This window comes from Helianthus annuus, chromosome 3 (assembly GCF_002127325.2).
Source record: "Helianthus annuus cultivar XRQ/B chromosome 3, HanXRQr2.0-SUNRISE, whole genome shotgun sequence".
Taxonomy (NCBI): domain Eukaryota; kingdom Viridiplantae; phylum Streptophyta; class Magnoliopsida; order Asterales; family Asteraceae; genus Helianthus; species Helianthus annuus.
In genome coordinates, this window is record NC_035435.2 from 31,923,464 (window position 1) to 31,948,246 (window position 24,783).

Consider the following 24,783-nt stretch of genomic DNA (forward strand, 5'->3'; position numbering starts at 1 on the left):
CAAATAGGTTGTAGCTTATAAGCTATTTGATCTTGATATATTTGATTCATTCGAATGATTCTATATATATTCAGAGCTTAACTAGCCTGATAATTAACAAATTGACACACCCTTCCAGGGTGATATCTTTTGTTGGACCTTATTCCTTAACAAGAATCTTAAGACGGTTGCTACATTCATTAATCCTTGATTTTCTGCCAAGTAATGGCAACTTACAGATGATTATGGATTTATCTGATCTTATTCGTTGTTTCCAAGGCAACTTTCAGCTCCTGATAATTGGACTTTCCAAGTCCTCGTCCATCAACCGGACGTTTTGGCATTTCATCTGTACAAGGTCTCCAAAGGAGCAACCGTGATACTTATATAACAACTATTATAGAAAAGCTTATCTTAAGGTGAAATGGTTATTCCATCCACTGCTTAAACTAATTCTAAGGAATAGCTAATCCTTGTCGCTAGTCGAACAAATCGACGATCCTGGCAGCTGATGGAAATTCTTAATTGTTGCCTAATTAGGGTTGCAGTAATCAATGCATAAGCAAAATGAACCGTCTTTCTTAATTAACTATACCGAATTCTCAGAATATTGAGTTAGGCTATATGAATCCTCTATCTTAAAACTTACTTATTTAGGGTTTCGATTCTTCCAATGAGGGTACTAGCGGTCTTGGAGATTTCATATTAATACAGCCCTAAATGGGATATAAATCTTAACTCTACTTGCCTCTCAAGAGGTAACAGGGTAATCTTAGGAGAAGATAATCAAGATACAAGGAGGTTATAGAGATTTTCCATATCTCAGGCTCCAGTTCATTCATCATTGCTTGTGTCAAATGAGTGACACATTTATGCTACAAGTCCACGAATTCCTTATTCGGGAACATTTACTTGGACAATTCCATTATGGATATCTTCTTTGAATACCATTAGTTGACTTTAGTACCATATGACCATCGGGATATCTTTGTGGTCCCATGCATTAAACCTCCATACTGATCAGGCATGGAAGCAATCTATGGGACATTTTAAGATACACAAATCCTCATATGGCGCTTTTATCATACTGTCTGGTATTCGCAATCGATGGAGATTGAAGAGATATCAACTATGTGTTGTCGCACATCCTCTAGAAAGAGGATACTTTTAAAATTCTATGACTGAAGGTTTCTGACAGGAACAGGAGAAATGGTTCTTACGATTTGACCTGTAAGTTTTTACCTTACACTTAATATCTGAGGTTTTTACTGGAGAGTTTCTAAAAGTTTGCTAAACTTATGGTCTTATGAGAGACTTAGTAGCACCTGAAACCAAACGTAACTCCTAGTCATAAAATCACCATAAGGGATTTATCTGGTGTCATTATTAATGTGAACTACCTCTAATCATTCATCAGGAGGATTAAACGCCTCCATTCTTAATCCTTTTAAATTTAGCTATAAAATCCTTGACAAACTTTAGGGCAGTCTCAGCTTTGACTGGTTATTTCTTAATCTATATAACGTGAGGAGCTGAGGTAGATCCATAATGGATTTATAATGAGCAGGCTTTGAAACCTTAATGTGCCCTCTCATTGCCGCTACTAACCGACAATATTTATTGCATTAAGCTTAGGCTTTGGGTAATTGGAATAGGGTATTATCCCAGCCAATGAATTAAAATTTGCGACATACTGTCGACAGTTTAGAACTTTTATGGTGAGAGTCAGAAAATTCTTATTCCATCTTTTTCCATTTCGATGCGAATAATAGGTCTTTCTAATAAGGTCCTTAACACTTGGTCCATCCCATAATGTATAAGAGGATCTTTCTTGTGGACTTCATTAATGTCCTCACTAATTAAGGGTGTTGCCATCGAATGGCTGTGATGCATATCTCACCGCGTTCTTTTCAGCGTAACCGCTGACACACCTAATGGTTTCTACTTCATCCAACAATTACCTGCAATCGATTGTCCCTTTTTACTATTGAAGTCTCTTGACTTCCAAGAGACGAAGCACTTTTAAGTACACCCAAAAATAATGGTCTCCTTGCCATATATGCTTTTGCTGGGTTTATTCTTCGCATTTGAAGTATGAATGAAGCTCTTCTCATGAGCAGCGACATGTGTTTTAGAGCAAACAACATTCAGCTCCTTGATCCTTTTCATGGCTCTTCTCCCAGCCTTTCTAATGGCTGTGTTAATTATAGATTTGGAGGTTAATTCCATTAACATTTAGATTCACATTTGATGCACCATTAACATTTGTCGCCTTTCTAGCATCGTGACTGTTGTTTCTCTTTTCAGAGATTTCCATACTCAAAGCTTTGGTACTAAATACCAAATTCAGCAGGTACATAGGCAATCCATACCATGTGTCTCCTTGAATTGTCAATGGCTCACCTTAAGGAGTCTTGTTAACTACTTGCTTCTTATTACCCACAATATGGGCTTAGCTATAAGATGACCAATCCATTCCAATCACTCAATCGAGTCCTTCTATTTCAACGGAATCAAGGAGAGTGGAAAAGAATTGTTCCTAATGGATATAAAACATCCATCTAATATTGCTGAAGCAGTCTCTGAGGTAACATTGGCCAATCCTACTTTATACTTAACGCTTAGAGTTTTAACAGGCAGATTTAATAATTTACAAAATCCATTGTCTACGAAGACTTATCTGAACCTGAATTAAATAATACTCTAGCATGAGCGTTATTTGATAAAGAATGTACCTGTTGTGACATTGTCCTCCTGAATAGCCTCTTGAGCATCCATTTGAGAGCTTCCAGCTTTGGTCTTCTTAGCCTCTCCAGGCTTCTTGGTTTTATTTGGGCAATTTGTTTTGATGTGCCCTTTTTCATTGCAACCGTTGTGTCTCCCAACTTCTTGCAATCCAAGGTCTTATGCTCCTTAGACTTGCAGATTCCATAGGGTAGAGGTTGAGATTCAAATCTGCATTTCCCGAGGTGGTATTTCCTACAGGTTTTGCATCTGGTCTTTTCACCTGACTGCTGGTTGTCCTTCAAGTCCTTGCAGTCATGGGTCTTGTGATCCATCTCTTTACAGATGACACATCCCCTGGTCTGATCATAGAAACATTTTCCGAAGTGCTTCTTCCCGTAGGTTTTACATTCGGGTTTTGCCTCCTTTGGCTTGGACTGGTTATAGTTTGAATCGGTCTTACCCTTTTTAAAACCCTTATTTGGGGTATCATCGCACCTTCGCTTATGATCCTTCAACGCACGGTCCACAGCGTTGTTTACGGCTATATCTATCATAGCCTGTAACTCGGTGCCTGTTAAATTCAGTCTTGCATCACCATTCTGATCAACTAGATGATTGCGAGCTTCAGAGGGGTCAGCCATGATGAAGCTTTGAAGGCTACAAACCAAGTAGTAATAATTTGATCATATAATGAATTGTCGAACTTGATAATTAAATAATCATGGTGCGAATAAACCATATAGGCCAATAGATAGTATTTAGTTTATTTGATTATGTTTTGCCTAAGTTTTTTAAATAAACCATCTTTGGCGTTTTAAACGGAATATAATCCTTCATATTTATTAGACAGGGGACATAAATCACAACTGTCAATGTCGTACCAACATTTTATAGCACAAGGGCTTGTTCCAAAGGACTTTTGATGGCACAGAGGCCTTGTCACTAGGGAAATTTTAAAACATAATCAATGATTCCTTTGGATCAGAAAATTTCATAGTTCATTGTCTTGACAAGAAGTTATGAAATAAAACTATCTTTTTCATGTATACATCTTTGCCCGTAGGTATACATTCCAGATGGATGTTTAGATGTGTACATCATGTTCGACTTTTATTAGCCATGATTCCTATTGATCATTTAGGCTAAATGAAGGGTTGGAAGATTTCTAATATATGGATGACAAGTGTGATTTCATCGCATCACACCCATTGTCAGGAGTGTTAACATGTTTTCAGGTGTTTAACAAGGATCTGAATCTCTTTAAACAGGTCTTACCATCATAGCTAGGTCTTTAATGATACTCAAGCTAGGTTATACCCTTTGAGACTCTTTGTAATATAAATACTGGCAGGAAAGGAATGATATTTATTTTATTCAGGATTTTTATTATAATTATCCTGGATTTAATTAAAATATAACTATGGCACAAAAGGCCAAGTCACAAGGGCAATTATAAACCATGATTTTATAGAATCAAGGTATTTAGGCTTGAACGTTGTTCAGTGCCTTTTCTTGACAGGGAGTTGTAGGCTACGACTGTCTTTTGTCTTATATGACAATGAATATGGCTCGTAAGCATTTTATCCCTAATGGATGCTTAAATCATAAACTAAGAAAGGATTTCGGGACAATCTAGTACAAGGATGATTTATGCGATTTTATCGAACCACGTCTGCCAGGAATGTTAACATATTACAGATGTTAACAAGGATTTGAATCTTTTGAATAGGTTCTACCATCTTGGCCATGTCTGAAATGACATCTAGGCTAGGTTTTACCTTTAAGATTCTTTTTAATATCTAAACGCAGAATAATCCTAAATTGAGATGTTAACAAGGATCTAAATCTAATTGAGGAACTACCATCTTGGCCCTCTCTTAAAATGACACCTGAGCTAGGTCTCGTCCTTTTTAGATTTTTGCCATTTTATTATAATGGTAGATCTTATAAAAGGAATGTTATTTTAAGTTATTTCATATATTATATTCATATATTTTGAATAAATGAAATTTTAATAAAGCATTCCAATGATTTTAAAAAGAGGTACAGAATTACCCTAAGCGGGACTTGAAAGGAATAATGTTGTCCTTGAAGGGACAGAAAGATAAAAATGCCCTTATAAGGACTTACTGAGGAAACGGATTTCAGCAAAAGGATTTTCTTCTTCATTTTATTTCTGAATGCTTTCTCCTTGGTTGCACGTTCATCCTGGTCGCAGTACGAAGCTTGGCCTTTCCTAGGCTTCGAATGGGGAGAATTGCCATTACGGCTTCTTTGCTTGGCGACATGTTAAAAATATACAGAATTGAAGGCAAAATTCTCCGAATAGAGATGAGAGTATTCCTATGTTAAGTCTAGACTCAGAATATCAAGGAATGTGCTACTGTGTCATTGAGATTAAACACAAAAAGGCTAGTGTTTAATTCACTCAATGTTGGCTCTGATACCAACCTGTCACACCCCGATATTTCCACGTGTCACCGGTGGGCCCGGTGGGGAGTATCGTGATGTAGTTGATATCATCATAGTCAAACAACACAATTTAAATGCACAGCGGAAGCAAAAGATGAATATATTACAAACCGATATAAAGTAATATCAAAGTATTACAAACGGAAAGTAAAGGATCCACAGGCGGATCAAAGATAAATGAAACATTGTTCAACAGACCCTAGGCATCTTAAGCTTGCGAGACTCTTTATTGATGCTAGGAGTAGCCAGCCTATTCCGATTAGTACCTACACTTAGCCTTTTTGGAAAATACGTCAGTTTTCACTGGTAAATACAATTTAACTGACTCATTTTGAAAAAGTTTAAGAAAATTGATTTGAGTGCAAACGGCACAAAATATTTTATAACTTGGGATAATTATTTGAATATAATACTTGTAAAGAATTACATGTTTGTTATGCATTCAGTTGCCTGGTTCGTGCCGGGTTAAAGACTAATAGACACACCACAGGTATAATGCCCACAAGGTTATTCCTTTAACTGGGATACCAGTTTTTACATATGCAGCTGTCAGGTGTACGCCTACACCCCGTGCTTAGGTCGTGGCCCTTTCATGAATGATGCCAAGGATATCCGGGGCATGGTCATTAAACTCCCAAAGGCGTAAAACAAACAAAACAAATTTTTAAACGGGTCATCTTGATAATACTTAACCACCAATCGATTAAGGTCAAATGTCCGACCAAGCGGTATTTTATATACCGTACCCCAAGCCCGTATAGGGAAAATTAGTTAAAAGTATTTACCTGAGCAAATTTATACAATTTATCCCAGCCGTATACCACCAAGCAAGTACAGATAGCTTTTACTGGGCTCCTAAATCTGGAACGAAGGTTTTTAATAACCTATTAGATTCCTAACGGGTCTTTAATTAAGCCTAAGCTTAGACCGGTTAGTTTTTAAAGGAGGATACGGTTCAATACGTATAATTATGCGAAGACCGGATTAGAATGTGGTTTTGACCTGACAAGCTTGTATACTTGTGTAATAAGGGTAAACTAAACACATTCTGGATTTTGAGATAAAAGTGATAAAGTTTAACCCGTTTCGGCTAATTTATGCAAACTAGTTACATAAGCCGATCCGAACGCGAAAAGTGCGTAACGGGTAACCAAAAGAGTCATGAACAGGTTTCCTAAGTCAATATGCCTTAAATATGTTGTGATATCAGTAGGATACCTTCCATTATGCCCAAAACGAGTTTAAGACTTTTTTATGCCCCGTAGGGGTATTTTGGTCATTTTAAGGGTTATGAGAGAGATTAAATATTTTTCTGAGTTCCAGGTCTGATATAATCAGTAAAAATACTTAATTTAATAAGTTATAAAAGTAGGGTATCATATATATATGAAATTTATTAATTATAACCATACTATGCACCGTAGGGGCATTTTGGTAACTTCACATAGGCTTAAAAGGTCAAAACTAAAAACCTGAGTTTAAAACTTTTCCTTACTGTTAGAATATAAAAATTTACTAAAAACATCAGTAGGTGTCAAGTCTCATATTTATAAAATAGTTTTTATACATACTATGCGTTAAGAACGCTTAAAAAGGTGATTTGGAGCCATTTCCGGGTTTTCAAACGAAAGCTGATGTTTCTATTATTCCAGAAGGCTAAAAATATTTTATTTATCATATTAGATCAGTAGAAAAATGTTTGGCATCAAAAGAATTTGTAAAACTCATTTTATAGCCCAAAAGGGCAAAACCGGTAATTACCGAATTATAGCTAGAACCCTATGTTATGCTCAGTCTAAAAATAAATAAAAATCTTCAAAAATCCCAAAATATTATTTTATATCAGTAGGTAAAAAGTTTGGTATCAAAAATTGGGATTAGATAGGCTATATGCTACTTATGTCATTTAATTAATAAAAAGGCTTTTCATTTACGCTAATGAGCATAACTCCTAACCTAAACCTCCAACTGATGTCAAATTTTAGGGACAACTTTATAAATCAGTAATAAAGATTATTGTCCTCTCACATTTTCAAAATTCTCATTTTAGGGTCAAAAGGGCATAACGGTCAACATTTAGGCATTTAACGGAAACATGCATGAACTAGGATTTCTATGGAACCAAGTTGTATAACCTCAGAGGGTTATACTAACCTATAACATGGTTCTAATGGAATCCTAAGGCATATCTAAACTAAGCTAAATCAGGTCAGAACTGAAAGTCAAAGCAAAAGTCAACTTTTGCGACTTTCGGTTCCGAACCGAGCCTATACTTAGAATTGTCGGGTTGAATCATGCTTAGGCATGTTCAGCTAATATTTACCAAGTTATTAAAGTGAGAAAACTGATTTTATGACTTTTATATTAATAATTATGTATTTTATTTAAAACTAACCCGTTTGACTTTTATTTGACCCGACAATTAAACTAAGTAAACGTGGTAATTAGGAGGTGCCCTTTAGAGGGTTTAACACCTACCTAATTACGGTCACGTAGCCATGTTCGTTGCGAACAATGGCTTAACCGTTTTAAAAGTCAAAGCGTTTATCGAAAACGCTTGACTTTCGGTTATAATTGCTAAAAATTAAACTAAGCACGAAAGGACACTTACAAAGGGTCCAAGCAAGGAAGTATGATTTATAAATTCTCGGCTATGAAGCTTTGAGCTTCAACTTAGAGAATATTCAGATCATGTGTGAGTTGCAATTGAAAAATCATAGGGTTTATGTAGTTTTCGGGTCACCGTTAGGATCGTTCATCGAAAAACGAGCTTCGATCTGAGCCTTACATGTGTGCCCATGGTTTTAGAATACCATGGGTGACCCAAAATAGCCCACAGACTTGTTAAAAACCATTTGCAAACCCAAAAACCCAGCTGCTGGTTTGAAATCAGCTGTTTTGCAGGTCTGATGGGCTCTCGCGCCCGGTGTAAGAAATGGGCCAAGTCTTACGCCCCACTCCTAAACCAATTTTGACCGAAATGTCAGTTTTGGTCCCTGCAGTTGCAAATCTTGGTTTTTGATGCATTTTCGACACATTTAAGTCCCGTTAACCTCATTTCAAGGCTCTAAAATGAAGTTAAAGTATAGGGAACATGAAACATGCTCAAAAATATCTCGGATGTTGGTTCGTTTGGTCGTACAGTTGCGTTGTTCGGCTAATTACGACGAAACACGAACGGACGCGAAAAACGATCCAAATTACGCGACGAATGGAATTTTATCAATCCAAACACTAAAATAAAATATTTTAGTGATCACATAAATTTTTGGGTGTCCGGGCATATTCAGAATGCGAGATATGCGCGAAAGTGCAAACTTGTGCACTTTTTGACACTTTTAGTCCCTGCATGACATAAAAGTTTATTTTTGCGCACCAAACACCTCTAAGCCTATATCTAAGCTATATAAAGGATAATTAGGGTATGATTAACTCATGGTCATATTCCGGAAGGTCCGATACCTTACGGATTGACATACTTTTGCAGTTTGATGCAATTAGTCCTTAAATTGCGCAAAGTAGCGTGGAATGTCGTTTAATGACATCCAAGTCTTCCATGGCCCATAATAGGCATTCCCATGCATATGTTTAAATATTACTACGCTCCCATTCACTTAAATGGTCACCGAAAGGCGTAGATTCAAAAGTTGACGCTTTAGGCCCCTCTATTGCGCAAACTTGCGCATCTCACCATTTAATAGCATTGAAGCCTTATCTAATCCATATTAGGCATTCTTGGAAGTATTATTAAACATCACGATGCTTCAGGCTCGCTAAAAGGTCATTCAGAGGTATAATTAAACATATTGACACTTTTAGTCTCTCTAACTTGCAAAGTTACGCGTATCTTTACTTATAGGCATAAAAACCTTAGACGGCCATTATTTGGCATTCCCGAGAGTATAATAAAATATTATGAAGTTCCGGTTTGTTAATAGGTCACTCAGAGGTAAGAATTAACATGTTGACACTTTTAACCCTTCATTGCGCAACTTTCAATTAATTCCACAAACGGCTACACTCGATCGACAAGCGGCTCATTTGTGAACATAAAGGTCGTGAGAGGTTATTTAGAAACTTATTTTAGGTATGTTAACACTTCCAATCCTTTCATAATCAAAGTTTTTGATTTTTCGCAACATTAGTCCCTAAATTTCAATATTGGACTTTATTAGGGTTTATTACACGTGTCAATACATCACTGGACGTGATTTTACGAGGTGTTACACACCGCTCCTCCATCGAACCGGTCGTCGCCATCACCATCTTCTCCCCTTCTCCACTCCATCAGTCGCTTCATGGCTTCTTTCCCGGTGGCTTCAAGATCCGACAGTATCTCAGCAGATGCGACACCAGATCCGGAACCAGATCGATTTCTATGGCTTCTTTCCCGGTGGCTTCAAGATCCGACACTATCTCAGTAGATCCGACACCAGATCTACTGGTTTGACTGTAGGGTACCTTTCTTTTTACCATATCTTTTTTTTTGTTATTTGAATCTAATCTGGGTAATGTTTCAGATCTTCCGTTTGGTTGTGGGTTCGTCAAAGATGGTGCTTGTGGGTGGAAGATCTGGCCAGATCTATGGTTTATTTGTAGTAGATTTCTCTCTAGAATAGCACAACAAGCACTTTGTTCTTTGTAAGTAGATTTCTATGGTTTATTTACAAGTCTAGGGTTTATTTACAAGATTTCTTGATTTTTGTTTAAATTTATAGGCTTTTTTATGTCTTTTGTGTTTTTTTAGGGAGATTTCGTTTGGTTTTCGGTTTCTTTGACTGTGGTTTTTTTGCTAGGGTTTCGAACAGTGCGAGGTTATGGCGTCTGCAGATGCTGAGCTGGAGCGACTGCTTAAGGAGACAGGGAAACAGTTATCGCTTCCTCATGATTATGTACAGTTTACTTCTTTTGTTGAATCAATACTTTTCACTGTTAATGAAATATTATGGTTACACTTGAAGATTTGTGGAATTGTATGAGTTTGGAAGGACATTTATTGCTGTTTGATTGATTATTTTCTTGATGTTGCGAGAACGGAAGTGGTACATCATACATGGGTTCGACTGGTCGAGCAACTATTTCTATCGGCATTTCAACAGGTAAGATTTGTATCTCTAATGAAACAAATTGTCTTAATTGATGTCTTTGTAGCATTATTTGGTACAGCCTTTTGATGTTGTGTATTTATGCATACAATTATCATCTTGCATGTGTATATAAAGCTTATGATTTAAGAGACGAGGGTTCAGACTACTTAGGAAAAGTTGTCTCTAAGGTGAGAACTAATAGTCTGGGTTAGTGAGGCTAACTTCCTTTGCAGGCCAGATCAGTCCCTTTCGTTTTCTATATCACTTTTGCGATTTTCTTACATGATTTTGTTTTTGTGCTGACCGGTTAACCAATTTTAAAAATCTGCTTGTAGTGATGAATAGATAAAACTCAGATATATGTTGTTGTATTAAAATTTAATTTAAAGTAAAATTTGTTATACCTTTGTCTTTTTTTTGACTTGCAACATTAACAAACTATGAGGCTCTTAATAAACATTTTATGGATCTGCATTCTTCACACGCTAAGATGCAATTGGTATGTACTAATATTGTTAAAATTTGATAATATTAGACCCTAGGATGTAACAGGTGTTTGTGAAAGAAATGTTGGAAGTCAAACTAATTCATTTTTTTTTCTTTTTATGAAAATACAGCCAACAACTGGAAAAGCAATACACATGGATACTGTTTTTTGGTGAGGGACTTTCATCTATCGATACACGCCTACCACGAATCCGTGATTCTCGTAGTTTTATTGGGAGGTGGGTGGACAATACTACCCAACCGTCGCTTTTAGGTTAGTTGGTGTTGGTGAAGCTTCTTTCATAAGTCTTGCTGCTCCATTTATCGATGACAATGCTCCAGTTGCTCAGGTTCACTTCCTCATTGACTAATTTCCATACAAGCGTGTCTTGAAACAAAAATTACCGTGTTTGTTTGTACTGAGATATACTTATATCTATTTCATATGCAAAAATGGAAAGAAAACATAACATTTATGATAGAAAACGAAACTGAAAGCAAATAATCGGTGAATTAAATAATTACTGAAATTAGCCTGATTGGTAATATTCTACATGTGCATACGGATCGGAATTGCTGTTGTTTATGTTTATGGTGGAGTGGTATGAACCTGATTGAAAACCCCATTAATTCCTCCAATATTTGGTAATGTCGAGAGACGAGACTTAGTAGGAAAGTGACGTGAATAGGTCAAACCACATTGAAAACCCCATTAATTCCTCCATTGATCCAACTGATACATTCGGATCAACCCGTTTGAGCCTTCGTCCCCCGTATCAATTTATTTGAGTGTAGTAGATAAACTTATATTGAATTTGTTTGTACAGAGAACAGCATGGCTGGGAATATTCTACATGTGCATACCAACTAGAATTTCTGTTGGTTATGTTTATGGTGGAGTGGTACGCAACTGATCTTTGTTTCTTTTTTGTGCACGACAGCGACCCAAACAATCGAATTTGACCGCAAAAAGTCAAACTAATAGATGTTGTTCTTTGTATGTAGGTCGGTGGTTGGCGCTATGCGTTTCTTGGTGAGGCAATTCTCATGCTACCATTTGCTATGTTGGGCTTCGCAATGAAGCCGTTACAAATGAAAGGTATTTCTTTTGTATTTATGTTGTTTTATATACAACATTGTTTAATGAGTTTTATGTGTATTATATATAGGTATGTCGCATGATAAAAAAGTTTACGGCTCTGTTGGGTTAATCGGGTTTGGTTCATGGGTCACGGTTCGTAAAACGGGTCACGGTCGCGGGTCGGTAGAATAGCGGGTCATATATTTGGATCAATACGTTACTTTCTACACAAGTTGCATAATATGGAAGTGGTCAGATTTGACCGAGTCTTTAGCACACGTGATCGAAAATAGGGGTGCAGTTTGTTGTAGATTTCATCGTGGAGCTTCGTTTTAATTATTTCTGCACATGCATTTTATTTGGTTTCTTATTATAAATAGGATAGGATATTATTATTTTTTTGTACCCTTTTGTTTATCAAATACACAGTGCAAGCTTTCAATTCCTTTGTGCAAAGTTACTTTCACGAGAGTTGTGTCTTGAGTGAGTTTAGTGTGTGTAATTAAAGGGACCTGAACCAACATTTGGTATCAAAGCCTAGGGCTCGAGAAGATCGCAGGAAGCATCTGCCACCGGCAGGTGTGTCGGTCGGTGGAGGGCAGGCGTGAAAGAAGGTAAAGAAGGGCTGTTCGGGACTGTTACACAGCAGAAGACGGTGACCGGGAGGTGGTTCGTGTCAGTCGTTGTCATGCGGAGAGTACCGGTTAGGATGACGGGGGTGACGGGTGAACACCGGTGTGTCTCATAGCTGTTAGTCATGATTAAAGGCGTTGAAAGGGCTGTTCGCTTGTTAGTTGCGGGTTTGCGCAATTGGTATTCAACCGGTGATAACAGTAGACTGTGAGAACGGTTGCCTTGATCGGCTTGGTTCGTGATAAGAGGAGACCGGCGTAGTGCGTGAAAAGCGGGCAGAAAGAATCCGTCAAAGTAGGTGGCTTTGGATTCGTCTCGTTTAGCAAGGTGAGAAAACGGAAGAAGCGGGTGGCTTGTTTTCTTTGTCGGTGGAGAGCCTCTTGAACAAAGATGATCGGAAAAAGGTAAAGAATGGAAAAAACACGGTGTAACATTATGGTGTTGGAGTTCAAATCGGGTGACTCCGATGTGACCAGGTGGGTCGTTGATCCGTGATGAGTCAAGATGTGAATGAACGGTTCCAGCGTTATGCCATGTTACATGTTACGGGCGTGGTGTTTTTTTATTCGGGTTGAACCGAGACATTGGACGTGATCGAGGTGAAGATCGGGTGTCCCTTAGATGTCATAGTGGTTCGAAACTGAGGTGATTTGGTGCTGCGGTAAAGGCGTAAACAAACACCGATTAAGGGGGTGATTGTTGGGTTAATCGGGTTTGGTTCAGGGGTCACGGTTTGTAAAACGGGTCACGGTCGCTGGTCGGTAGAATAGCGGGTCATGTATTTGGATCAATACGTTGCTTTCTACACAAGTTGCATAATATGGAAGTGGTCAGATTTGACCGAGTCTTTAGCACACGTGATCGAAAATAGGGGTGCAGTTTGTTGTAGATTTCATCGTGGAGCTTCGTTTTAATTATTTCTGCACATGCATTTTATTTGATTTCTTATTATAAATAGGATAGGATATTATTATTTTTTGTACCCTTTTGTTTATCAAATACACAGTGCAAGCTTTCAATTCCTTTGTGCAAAGTTACTTTCACGAGAGTTGTGTCTTGAGTGAGTTTAGTGTGTGTAATTAAAGGGACCTGAACCAACAGGCTCCTTAGATGAAGAGGTCATTGAGCATAGTTCTAAAGAACATTCCAGGTGTTTCTCAAATGAATATTACATATAATTAGCGATATCTGGACTTGAGGAATAGACCACTTAATAAAATAGTTTACCTGCATGTATTTTGTTGCAGCTATGGTTCATTTGCCTCCAATCAGTTATCTAGATTTTGGCAAGATAAAAGGCTCTTTTGCTTGAGAAGATATATGTCATAAATGTTCTAGGTACGTGTTAATTTTCTTAATCTTGTAAACTATACCAAGTGCTAATTGTCTAATTTTTCATGGTTTTTGCTAGGTTATATTGCCTATAATTTTGTCACTGGTGCATATTCGTACCGGGGACCAAATGCTGGTTATAGCATATATCAAATGGTAAGCATGTTTGACGTTTGTGTTGACTGTTATTTATTTATTTTTTTTTGTTACAAACAATGCACTTTATCTTGAAACCGAAAAATAAAAATAAGAAAGCTTGATCGATCTGAAATTATTCATTTTTAGTTTTTTACAGAACAATGCTGATATATTATTTGGAGGGATCACCATTGTTGGTGGAATTGTGGGAACACTGGAAGGAAGTATTATTCTGGATCGCATGAACTCAACAATCCCCAATGCTTTTAAGGTAGATATTTCTTGTAAAATCTATGTCTTTAACTGCTCGTGAAATCGAGGTCCGCAAAATAAGCAGGGTTAAACAGTTGGGATTTACCCACTAACATGTTTTTATCCAATTGCTCTTAATTTAAAAAAAATTAATGTAAATAGGATTAGGAAAATTATACTATTTAAATAATAGTCTACTTATTTGTTAGTGAAACAATACACTTTGAATATGTGCCAAGCTTGAGCTCTAAAAACAATGTTCGAATCGAGTCGAGCTCGAGCCTTCATACGTTAAACAGCTCGAGGCTCATCGAGCTCAAGCTCGGCTCGGTTCGTTTGCAACCCTATTGTTTGTGACTATGACTGGCAATTTTAAGAAGAAATAAGATGAAACATCATATGTTATGTGTTTGTTATTTGTGTGTTCGGATTTTTATTTTTAAATTAGTATGTTTAGAACTTATATTTTCTTATTCGCACTTGCTGTTGCTGGTTGATACGAAGATCCTAATGACATAAAGCCACAAACTTGTATTTTTAAGGTGAACAATATCACTCTTGCTCTATAGGAGATCCTTAGTTTTATATGGTTCCAAAATCTGTATACTATGACTTTTGCAAGATAATTATCATATCGCGTGACATCAGTTTTTTTTCTTTTTGTAAGAGTTACATTTACGTGGCATCAAAAAATAAGGACCCTTTATAAAATTTAGCAATGAGGTTGGAAAAGTGTTGGTTTTGTTCCTCCACTACTACACATGGGATTCAGTTTGTAAGAAATGATGCAAAGGTAGAATTGTTTAATATTATGTGAAATATTTGTTTTAATTAGGCTTGATTGTAGCTTTGAAAATTTAAAAATGATAGATATATTTAGATTTTTTTCGATAAAAAATGTCGTAGGAGTTTGAGAATAAAGAGGAATAACGTAAAATGATAGATGATGGATCAATAGTTACTGAATTTAACTATTTGGATGAATAGATGTCACACTCCAACCAATGGTGGAAACATCGGGATAAGACGAAGTGTGAAGATTGCTCGAGACATCATAACGCTAATAATTGTGACAAGTATTTAAATAATCCGATTTCATTTCATAAGATAAATTGTCAACATTACAAGAAATTCAAATACAACAAGTTTAACAAAAATGACATGACAACTTAACAAAGTTGATACAACATATTAAACCCTAACGTCTATATGTGTATCTAGGCATCAACGCTACTCCTTTTCTTAGCATCATCCTCATCAACCTGTAACATGTTTAAAATAATTCAATGCAAAAGCAAAGGCTAGTATACAAGTTTGATACATACATAGCAAAAGATAAGTTTTAAACAATTCCTCATAGCAAGCATGTGATTCAAGATTAACATTTAAATATGGTATGTGTCCAACATATCAAACCAAGGAAACGCAATATGCTCATGACATTACCGAAGATAAAGAGGCGGGTCGTTAATCCTATAGCGCTACATATGTCACGGTTTAGCTCGTACGAGGTTAATGATAAATTCAACACATAAGATTAATCCAAGTTTAAAGCATCAAGCCATCACGTATACAAGCATTTTATAGGAATGTACATGTGTTTAAGCAAAATGTTCATGTGTAAGTTTGTTGATAGATAAACATGTTACACCCCAAAAGTGGTAAAAGTAAAAGGGGAAAATACGAGTATACTCACATTGGTTGCGTATGAGAATTCCTTGAATTATCGCACGAGTAAAGATTGAGAATATCCAAGAGAACGAGTAAAGCGAATTATCCTAGATATCAAAATATATAACGAACTCGTTATTAATATTCCTAATATTGATTCCACACTTTAGTTATCTAGATTATATAATTTATTATAACTTATGATAAAAGAATTAAAATAACTATTACTTGATCTATAATATAATCCATAGGTTTAATAATTAATCCTAATATTTAAAGTTTACAAATTAATTAAGTATTTTACCTAAATATAATCCGTTGATGTATATAACAAAAAGATTTTAATGAAATTGGTTAATGTATAAGTGTAGTTCAAAAGGAATAACTTAATAAACATAACATGTTTCATTTTGTATTTACTGATTAAAAATAGAAAAGAAATAAATAAAATATATATATATATATATATATATATATATGTATATATATATATATCATTTTAGATACCCCGAATGATAAGATAGTTTACTTTAAGATGAAACAACATAGACTACCAATCCAACCTTTATCACTTTTTCGTTTTTTTTTATAAGTAATACATTATATTTTAAAAGAATAATAACACACTTTTGTATTTCTCCACTATATAATAGGATCTAGGTTGGTAGTTATCATCTTCTTCAATACTTAAAAACAACTGTGTATGTGACTACTTTAGCAAGCACAGTTTATTTTTCCTTCTTATCAAAATCATGTGCTTGTTACACATGAATAATGAAAATATGAACTAAAATTTGTTAGAAAGTAATAATGATTTTAAATTATGATCATGGAATGTGTATGGCAAATAACAAACATGAAGAAAAGGTTTAGGGATATATGCCAAGTGATAGTAGACAGTGTTGACATTTAAAGGGTGAAAGATTCTTTTCAAACAAAACAATACGTAAACACTGTTCTTAAAATTGTTTCATATGTATTAGTTGATTTTGGAAGTTGTATATCTTATCAACAGTGGATCGAAACAAGGAAAACAAGGATTTAGAGAGAGGAATACCAAGATGTTAAGGGAGTGGCGAGAACCCAGATTCATGTGTGCGGCTGCTCGAACTCGAAATCGAAAGCTGAACCAAACGTGGACCTGTCCCGGAACAAACCAAGCCACTGCCGCTGAAGAAATGTGTCCCGAACAGGAACAGACCTGAACTCGATCCGCAACAGAAACAACCTTGCCTGCGTTGCCGGAAAAAGGTCGGTCTAGAGCCGCCGCAAACCACTGTTGCCGCCTTACTTCTCTCTCCCGTCGCTATGTTTGCGATTTCTCATCGGAAAGCAGTCCAGTCGGCAACCACCTCCGCCTTAGGCGGCGCTGCTACCCGCGTCACCCGATGGAGAGACAGATGGGAGACCGAGGGGGGGGGGGTTTGTGTGGTGTGTGTGTTCGTTCCCATCGTCAGAGTGCCCCGGAGAGCCGACTCCGGTCACCGGAAATTCACGAGAGAGAGAATGAGGGTGTTGGTTGCTATGTGTAGAAGATAGATGCAGAGACAAGGGAGGTGTCGGCTGGTGTTTTTGAAAGAGAGGTGAGGGTTTAGAAAGATAACTTAGTTTAAATAGTTAGGTTAATAATTGGGCTTGGGCCCCGGGCCCACAAGCCTGTTACTAGCGTTTTTAAGCGACCCAATCACGTTTTCAAGATCCGTTTTCGAACCCGAGCATTGTAATAGGTCGTAAACTGTTTATTTAGCATTGAAAAAAATACGCTAAGGATGTCGGAAATAAATGCGTGACGCGTTTGTTGTCGGTTGCGTTAAAAGCGCGTAAAATGCGTTGTTTTCGGTTCTTAAACCGTTTTTTTTTCTTTTTTTTCTGGTTCCAACTGGGATTATAAAAATAGAGAAACAAACGCGTATTTTCTACGAACATGGAAGTACGGAAAATACAAGCATTGTTTTCTAAATATGGAAAGTATGAAAACGCAGGGCGTTACAGTCTCCCCTCCTTTAGGAAATTTCGTCCCGAAATTTATTCAAGAGATAGACTTGAAGGGTTTTGGTAAAAATCTTGAGTCTTGGAAATTTTGAAACGTTTTGAAAAGTATGAAATCTTGGGGGTATAGTCATAATAGGTTTGTAAAATGATTTGTTTAGCTAAAATGGTTTAGAGGCATAAGCATGAGTGAAACGTGCGTGGGTAAAACGATTTTGAATAGCTAAATTTGGAGTTGCTTTACAAATGTATTTTATTTTACGAAGGAGGCCTTTATATAATGGTTTGAAGTCAATAAAAGTGAGGTAGGTTGCATAGGAAGTTTTAAAGGTAGTATAAGACTACATATTTATAAAAATTGCTTCTCGAGTGGAACGAGAAAGTTTGGTAAAATAAAGTATTAATGACCTACTAAATACGTTTACACAAGAATAAGGAATAGAAAGACGGTTCTAAAGGTAATAAGATAAGTTAGGATTCGAATGTTTAAACAAGCTTGATTGTGAACGAGGTTTGTATGAAAGAGGGATAAAGGAGAATAATACGAGTATAGAAATGAACGAATGACTCTCAAAGAGTGCAAGTATAAGAATAGCATAAGTGTTGGATAGATGAACGTAGTGTGTTAAGAATGAAGTCTCGTCGTGGATAATCGGATATAATGCGTTTGTGAGTTGTCTAAAGTTGTATTAGGTCTAAATAGGTCTGTAAAACACTGAATTTCTCATGACACGTTTTACGAAAGTTTGGTAACGTGGCGAAAACACTTATATATAGGAAGTACCAGCGCGTATCCACCATGTTTTTACCACATTACGTCTGTTCCGTATTCGGTGCCATGTTACGTTTCGTGTCTTACCATACACAGTAGTACACTCTAGGGTTCTCATACGCCTATCACTATAATCTCGTGTGCACCCGCGATTATTTTGATCGTCGCATGATCCGCATAGCTTGTACTAGTTATGTATGACTCAGGGTATACATAAATTTAAAAAAAAATAAATAAAAAAATAAGAATGTGTACGTATAAGAATGTAGTATATAAGCAAGTCCATGCTTAAGTATGTATAGACCCACGTAAGCCAATCCCTCGGATTCCGCTCGCGTGCAGGTACGCATGTATGAATCATGAGTATGAATGTAAGCATGCGCATAAGTTTAAGCATGAATATGCATGTATGTATGAGTGTAAGCATAAAACGTATAAGTAGTATGTGCATAAGCATAAGCATAAAACGTATGAATGTAAGTGTGGGTACGAATAATAAAAATTATGTATACAGAGTATGTTGAGACATCACGGATTTAAGCGTATAGAAGCGTTCATAAGGTTGAGTAAGTAATTACGAATGATATGAATGAGATTATCGTCTAAAACGTGTACAATGATATGTATGCATAGTTGTTTAAGCGAAACGTTGAGTTTATTGGATCAATCATTAGATTGAGCTTGATTTGAAAGGTAGAATATATTTTGCATAAATAAGAGGATATAAAGTATTTATTGTTTAAGCATAGTGTATTTTGTAATGAATGAATTTGCTACCTTTGTTTTAAAAGAGTTTAAGTAATCCGAAGATGGTCGGTCCTCATAAAGTCTTCTTGCCCATGTGTGTAGAAATTTGAATGACGTATTGAGTGGTGCATAAAAGTTCGTTGTAAATAATAAATTCGTAGGATTAAAATATGAAATTTGAAGGTTCTTGTGAAAACGTTGATTCTTAAAAGAAGTTTAGAAATGAACTTAGTGTTCGTTGAAAGAGTTTTTTTTAACAGAATGATTTGTTGGTTTTGAAAAGAGTTTGTGGTAAAACGATCTTATAATATCTATAAGATCTTATCAACATATGAGAAAGTTGGCTTGATTCATGACTGAGAATGAAAGTCTTTAGTATAATAATATAATGTGAGCGCGTTTTAGTGATTAGATTAAATATGAAGTTTGTGGGCAAGAGATCCATTGGGCCGATTAAGTTGATAAGTAGCATTTCGCAAGATTTTGAAATTCGGGTGATAAAACGTTTTAAAGCACGATTAAGAATTTTCGTGCAAATGATTTATGTGAAATAGAATATGAGATAAAGAATACGTTTGATAAACTAATAAATTTTGAACTTCGCATAAGTAAGGACTTTGACGAATGATAAACGATTTAGGTGTAAAATAGGACTGTGTTGTATGATGAAGTCTCTTTTCGAAAGAAAATTTTGGTAACGATCACCTAGGTAAGGGAATCACCCCTAACTCGTCGGTGAGGTCGTTTTAAGCAAAGAGGAGTGGAGTTAATCGTCAAGGTAAGGAATTCACTCCTATCTCGATGATATGTCTCCACTTGTCGTTACAAAGATTATGAATTTAAATTATATGAAATCATGCATATGTATAAATGTATGGAAAAGATTCAATATGTTGTGTGTATGAAAAGAGAAATCGAAAGTAAACTCGAGTCTGAAAGATTGCATCGTATAAATAAATAATAGAAACACATGCTTGATCAAAATTTGGATGGTTCCAAAACGGAACTTTGACTAACCAAAGTGGTCGAAAAGTCTTTTGAATTTGAGGAGCATGCTTTGGCCTAATAGGTAAAATACTCTCGCCGATAAGTCGGTTAACGGTATTTACCCTTCCGGTTACTACATGTCCCAGATCAATCGAAATTTCGAGACTTGGCGGGATTAAACAAAATATCAAGGAGTGGAACTAGTCGCCAAGGTGCGGGTTTCACCCCTAACTTGATGATTTCGTATCCTAAGTGTGGTTGGTACTCGTCGGGTCAAAATTTAGTTTCGACATGTTGACAAGGGTCCACTAGAATTTGAAATTTGAGATTTACCATTAAGATGTGGATTTCACTCCTAGCTTAATGGCGATATCTCGTGTAAAAAGAAGAATAGATAGATTGAGAGTCGTTCACCAAATTGTGGGTTTCACGCCTATTTTGGTGAATTCGTCTCATTTATATAATGCGAGTGTTTACGGATTTAGAATAGTCGAGTAAAATGCATGAGGGAAAGAGTATGTTAAAGGAATAAACAAACAAATTTAAACGCATAGTGAAGCATATTAAGAATAGCACATAATGAATGAGACAATAAAACATGTATTAGCAGATAATAAAGCAAGCATAACATGTCAAGTGTTAACACATAAGCGGCATATATGCTTAAAAGATCAAAAGAGGATAAATAAGAGCAAATAGGGTAGCATGCAAGTAGTTTCAAGTAAAACGTAAGAATAAAACTCTAAAACTATAGACTAGGTTAAAGCATTCCTACTTTTCCTAATTCCCTATAGTTATGGCTCTGATACCAATCTGTCACACCCCAACCAATGGCGGAAACATCGGGATGAGACGAAGTGTGAAGATTGCTCGAGACATCATAACGCTAATAATTGTGACAAGTATTTAAATAATCCGATTTCATTTCATAAGATAAATTGTCAACATTACAAGAAATTCAAATACAACAAGTTTAACAAAAATGACATGACAACTTAACAAAGTTGATACAACATATTAAACCCTAACGTCTATATGTGTATCTAGGCATCAACGCTACTCCTTTTCTTAGCATCATCCTCATCAACCTGTAACATGTTTAAAATAATTCAATGCAAAAGCAAAGGCGAGTATACAAGTTTGATACATACATAGCAAAAGATAAGTTTTAAACAATTTCTCATAGCAAGCATGTGATTCAAGATGAACATTTAAATATGGTATGTGTCCAACATATCAAACCAAGGAAACGCAATATGCTCATGACATTACCGAAGATAAAGAGGCGGGTCGTTAATCCTATAGCGCTACATATGTCACGGTTTGGCTTGTACGAAGTTAATGATAAACTAGTATTAAACCCCTGCGTTGCAGCGATTGTCATAAAACTGTGTTAAGTAGTAACAATATTATAACATTGTCAGCGACCACCAACACCGGAAAAACTTGTAAAAATAAAATAAATAAAAATGGGAAATAAATAACGCCGAGTGAAAGACAGACGTAAAATCTTTGAATCACGCACACTAGCTACTGAGAAATTAAACCGAAACATAAAACACAGAAAAAAATAACTAAGTCCATCCAGGACCTGCGTGTTGAGCGAACTTGTCTAACGCAGGAAAATAAATGTGACGCTACAGGCAATCAAACAGGAAAAAATATACAAAAAAATGTTGAACCCCACACGCACGTTGAGGTGCTTTAACTCACAAAATTTAGAACGAAACAAAAAACTTGGAAAAGTTTAAAAGTATGGTGGACCAAAATTAAAAATAAAAAAGAGTTAGGATTAAATTGCAAAAGATGAAAAACTTTGGGTTAAAAGTACAAAAAACAAAGGGTCTAAATTGTAAAATTGAAGTTATTTATTAATTTTAGATAAAGATAAGGATAAAAATAAGTGATATCTATATATTGATTATTAATTAATATTAATATTAAAAGAAATTTATTAAAAAATATAAATAAAATTTATGAGGTTGAAGGAGAGAATGCCATGTGGCATTATTTGGAGTCTTTTATTATAAGTTAGATTCAACACATAAGATTAATCCAAGCTTAAAGCATCAAGCCATCACGTATACAAGCATGTTATAGGAATGTTCATGTGTTTAAGCAAAATGTTCATGTGTAAGTTTGTTGATAGATAAACATGTTACACCCCAAAAGTGGTAAAAGTAAAAGGGGAAAATACGAGTATACTCACATTGGTTGCGTATGAGAATTCCTTGAATTATCGCACGAGTAAAGATTGAGAATATCCAAGAGAACGAGTAAAGCGAATTATCCTAGATATCAAAATATATAACGAACTCGTTATTAATATTCCTAATATTGATTCCACACTTTAGTTATCTAGATTATATAATTTATTATAACTTATGATAAAAGAATTAAAATAACTATTACTTGATCTATAATATAATCCATAGGTTTAATAATTAATCCTAATATTTAAAGTTTACAAATTAATTAAGTATTTTACCTAAATATAATCCGTTGATGTATATAACAAAAAGATTTTAATGAAATTGGTTAATGTATAAGTGTAGTTCAAAAGGAATAACTTAATAAACATAACATGTTTCATTTTGTATTTACTGATTAAAAATAGAAAAGAAATAAATAAAAAAAAATATATATATATATATATCATTTTAGATACCCCGAATGATAAGATAGTTTACTTTAAGATGAAACAACATAGACTACAAATCCAACCTTTATCACTTTTTCGTTTTTTTTTATAAGTAATACATTATATTTTAAAAGAATAATAACACACTTTTGTATTTCTCCACTATATAATAGGATCTAGGTTGGTAGTTATCATCTTCTTCAATACTTAAAAACAACTGTGTATGTGACTACTTTAGCAAGCACAGTTTATTTTTCCTTCTTATCGAAATCATGTGCTTGTTACACATGAATAATGAAAATATGAACTAAAATTTGTTAGAAATTAATAATGATTTTAAATTATGATCATGGAATGTGTATGGAAAATAACAAACATGAAGAAAAGGTTTAGGGATATATGCCAAGTGATAGTAGACAGTGTTGACATTTAAAGGGTGAAAGATTATTTTCAAACAAAACAATACGTAAACACTGTTCTTAAAATTGTTTCATATGTATTAGTTGATTTTGGAAGTTGTATATCTTATCAACAGTGGATCGAAACAAGGAAAACAAGGATTTAGAGAGAGGTATACCAAGATGTTAAGGGAGTGGCGAGAACCCAGATTCATGTGTGCGGCTGCTCGAACCCGAAATCGAAAGCTGAACCAAACGTGGACCTGTCCCCGAAACAAACCAAGCCACTACCGCTGAAGAAATGTGTCCCGAACAGGAACAGACCTGAACTCGAGCCGCAACAGAAACAACCTTGCCTGCGTTGCCGGAAAACGGTCGGTCTAGAGCCGCCGCAAACCACTGTTGCCGCCTTACTTCTCTCTCCCGTCGCTGTGTTTGCGATTTCTCATCGGAAAGCAGTCCAGTCGGCAACCACCTCCGCCTTAGGCGGCGCTGCTACCCGCGTCACCCGACGGAGAGACAGATGGGAGACAGAGGGGGGGTTTGTGTGGTGTGTGTGTTCGTTCCCATCGTCAGAGTGCCCCGGAGAGCCGACTCCGGTCACCGGAAATTCACGAGAGAGAGAATGAGGGTGTTGGTTGCTATGTGTAGAAGATAGATGCAGAGACAAGGGAGGTGTTGGCTGGTGTTTTTGAAAGAGAGGTGAGGGTTTAGAAAGATAACTTAGTTTAAATAGTTTGGTTAATAATTGGGCTTGGGCCCCGGGCCCACAAGCCTGTTACTAGCGTTTTTAAGCGGCCCAATCACGTTTTCAAGATCCGTTTTCGAACCCGAGCGTTGTAATAGGTCGTAAATTGTTTATTTAGCATTGAAAAAAATACGCTAAGGATGTCGGAAATAAATGCGTGACGCGTTTGTTGTCGGTTGCGTTAAAAGCGCGTAAAATGCGTTGTTTTCGGTTCTTAAACCGTTTTTTTTTTTCTTTTTTTTTTCTGGTTCCAACTGGGATTATAAAAATAGAGAAACAAACGCGTATTTTCTACCAACATGGAAGTACGGAAAATACAAGCATTGTTTTCTAAATATGGAAAGTATGAAAACGCAGGGCGTTACAATAGATTACTAAGTTTAACTTTTGTGTAGGTCCATCACATCTCTGTGATGTCTTCTATTGGATGGGCTTAACTGATAAGGACATAGTTGCATTTTCTGGTGGCCACACTTTGATGAGTTTAACCAGATCTAAGTTAACACATTTGTTTCTCAATATTTACGATAACAAAGCTTGCTATTTCATCTTGACTGCAGGGGAATGCACATCCTAGGAGATGAGGATTTGTTGAAAATGCTTGGACAAAGATCTTTTGATGGGCATAGTTACATTGTTAATG

The 24,783-nt window shown here is 35.9% G+C and overlaps 1 protein-coding gene and 1 long non-coding RNA gene across 2 annotated transcripts; both read left to right on the forward strand.

Moving 5' to 3' along the window:
• The first annotated feature begins 9,522 nt into the window (after positions 1-9,522).
• LOC110927723 lies at positions 9,523-10,927 on the forward strand. The gene is made up of 6 exons (XM_035987996.1): positions 9,523-9,635; positions 9,699-9,765; positions 9,975-10,070; positions 10,219-10,277; positions 10,345-10,453; positions 10,883-10,927. The coding sequence occupies exons 1-6, from the start codon at positions 9,523-9,525 to the stop codon at positions 10,925-10,927; spliced, it is 489 nt and encodes a 162-aa protein (XP_035843889.1).
• A 2,635-nt stretch (positions 10,928-13,562) lies between these two features.
• Positions 13,563-13,934, forward strand: LOC110927724. The gene is made up of 3 exons (XR_002585847.2): positions 13,563-13,615; positions 13,713-13,803; positions 13,877-13,934. It is a non-coding gene; the product is annotated as an uncharacterized LOC110927724 (long non-coding RNA).
• The last annotated feature ends 10,849 nt before the right edge of the window (positions 13,935-24,783 follow it).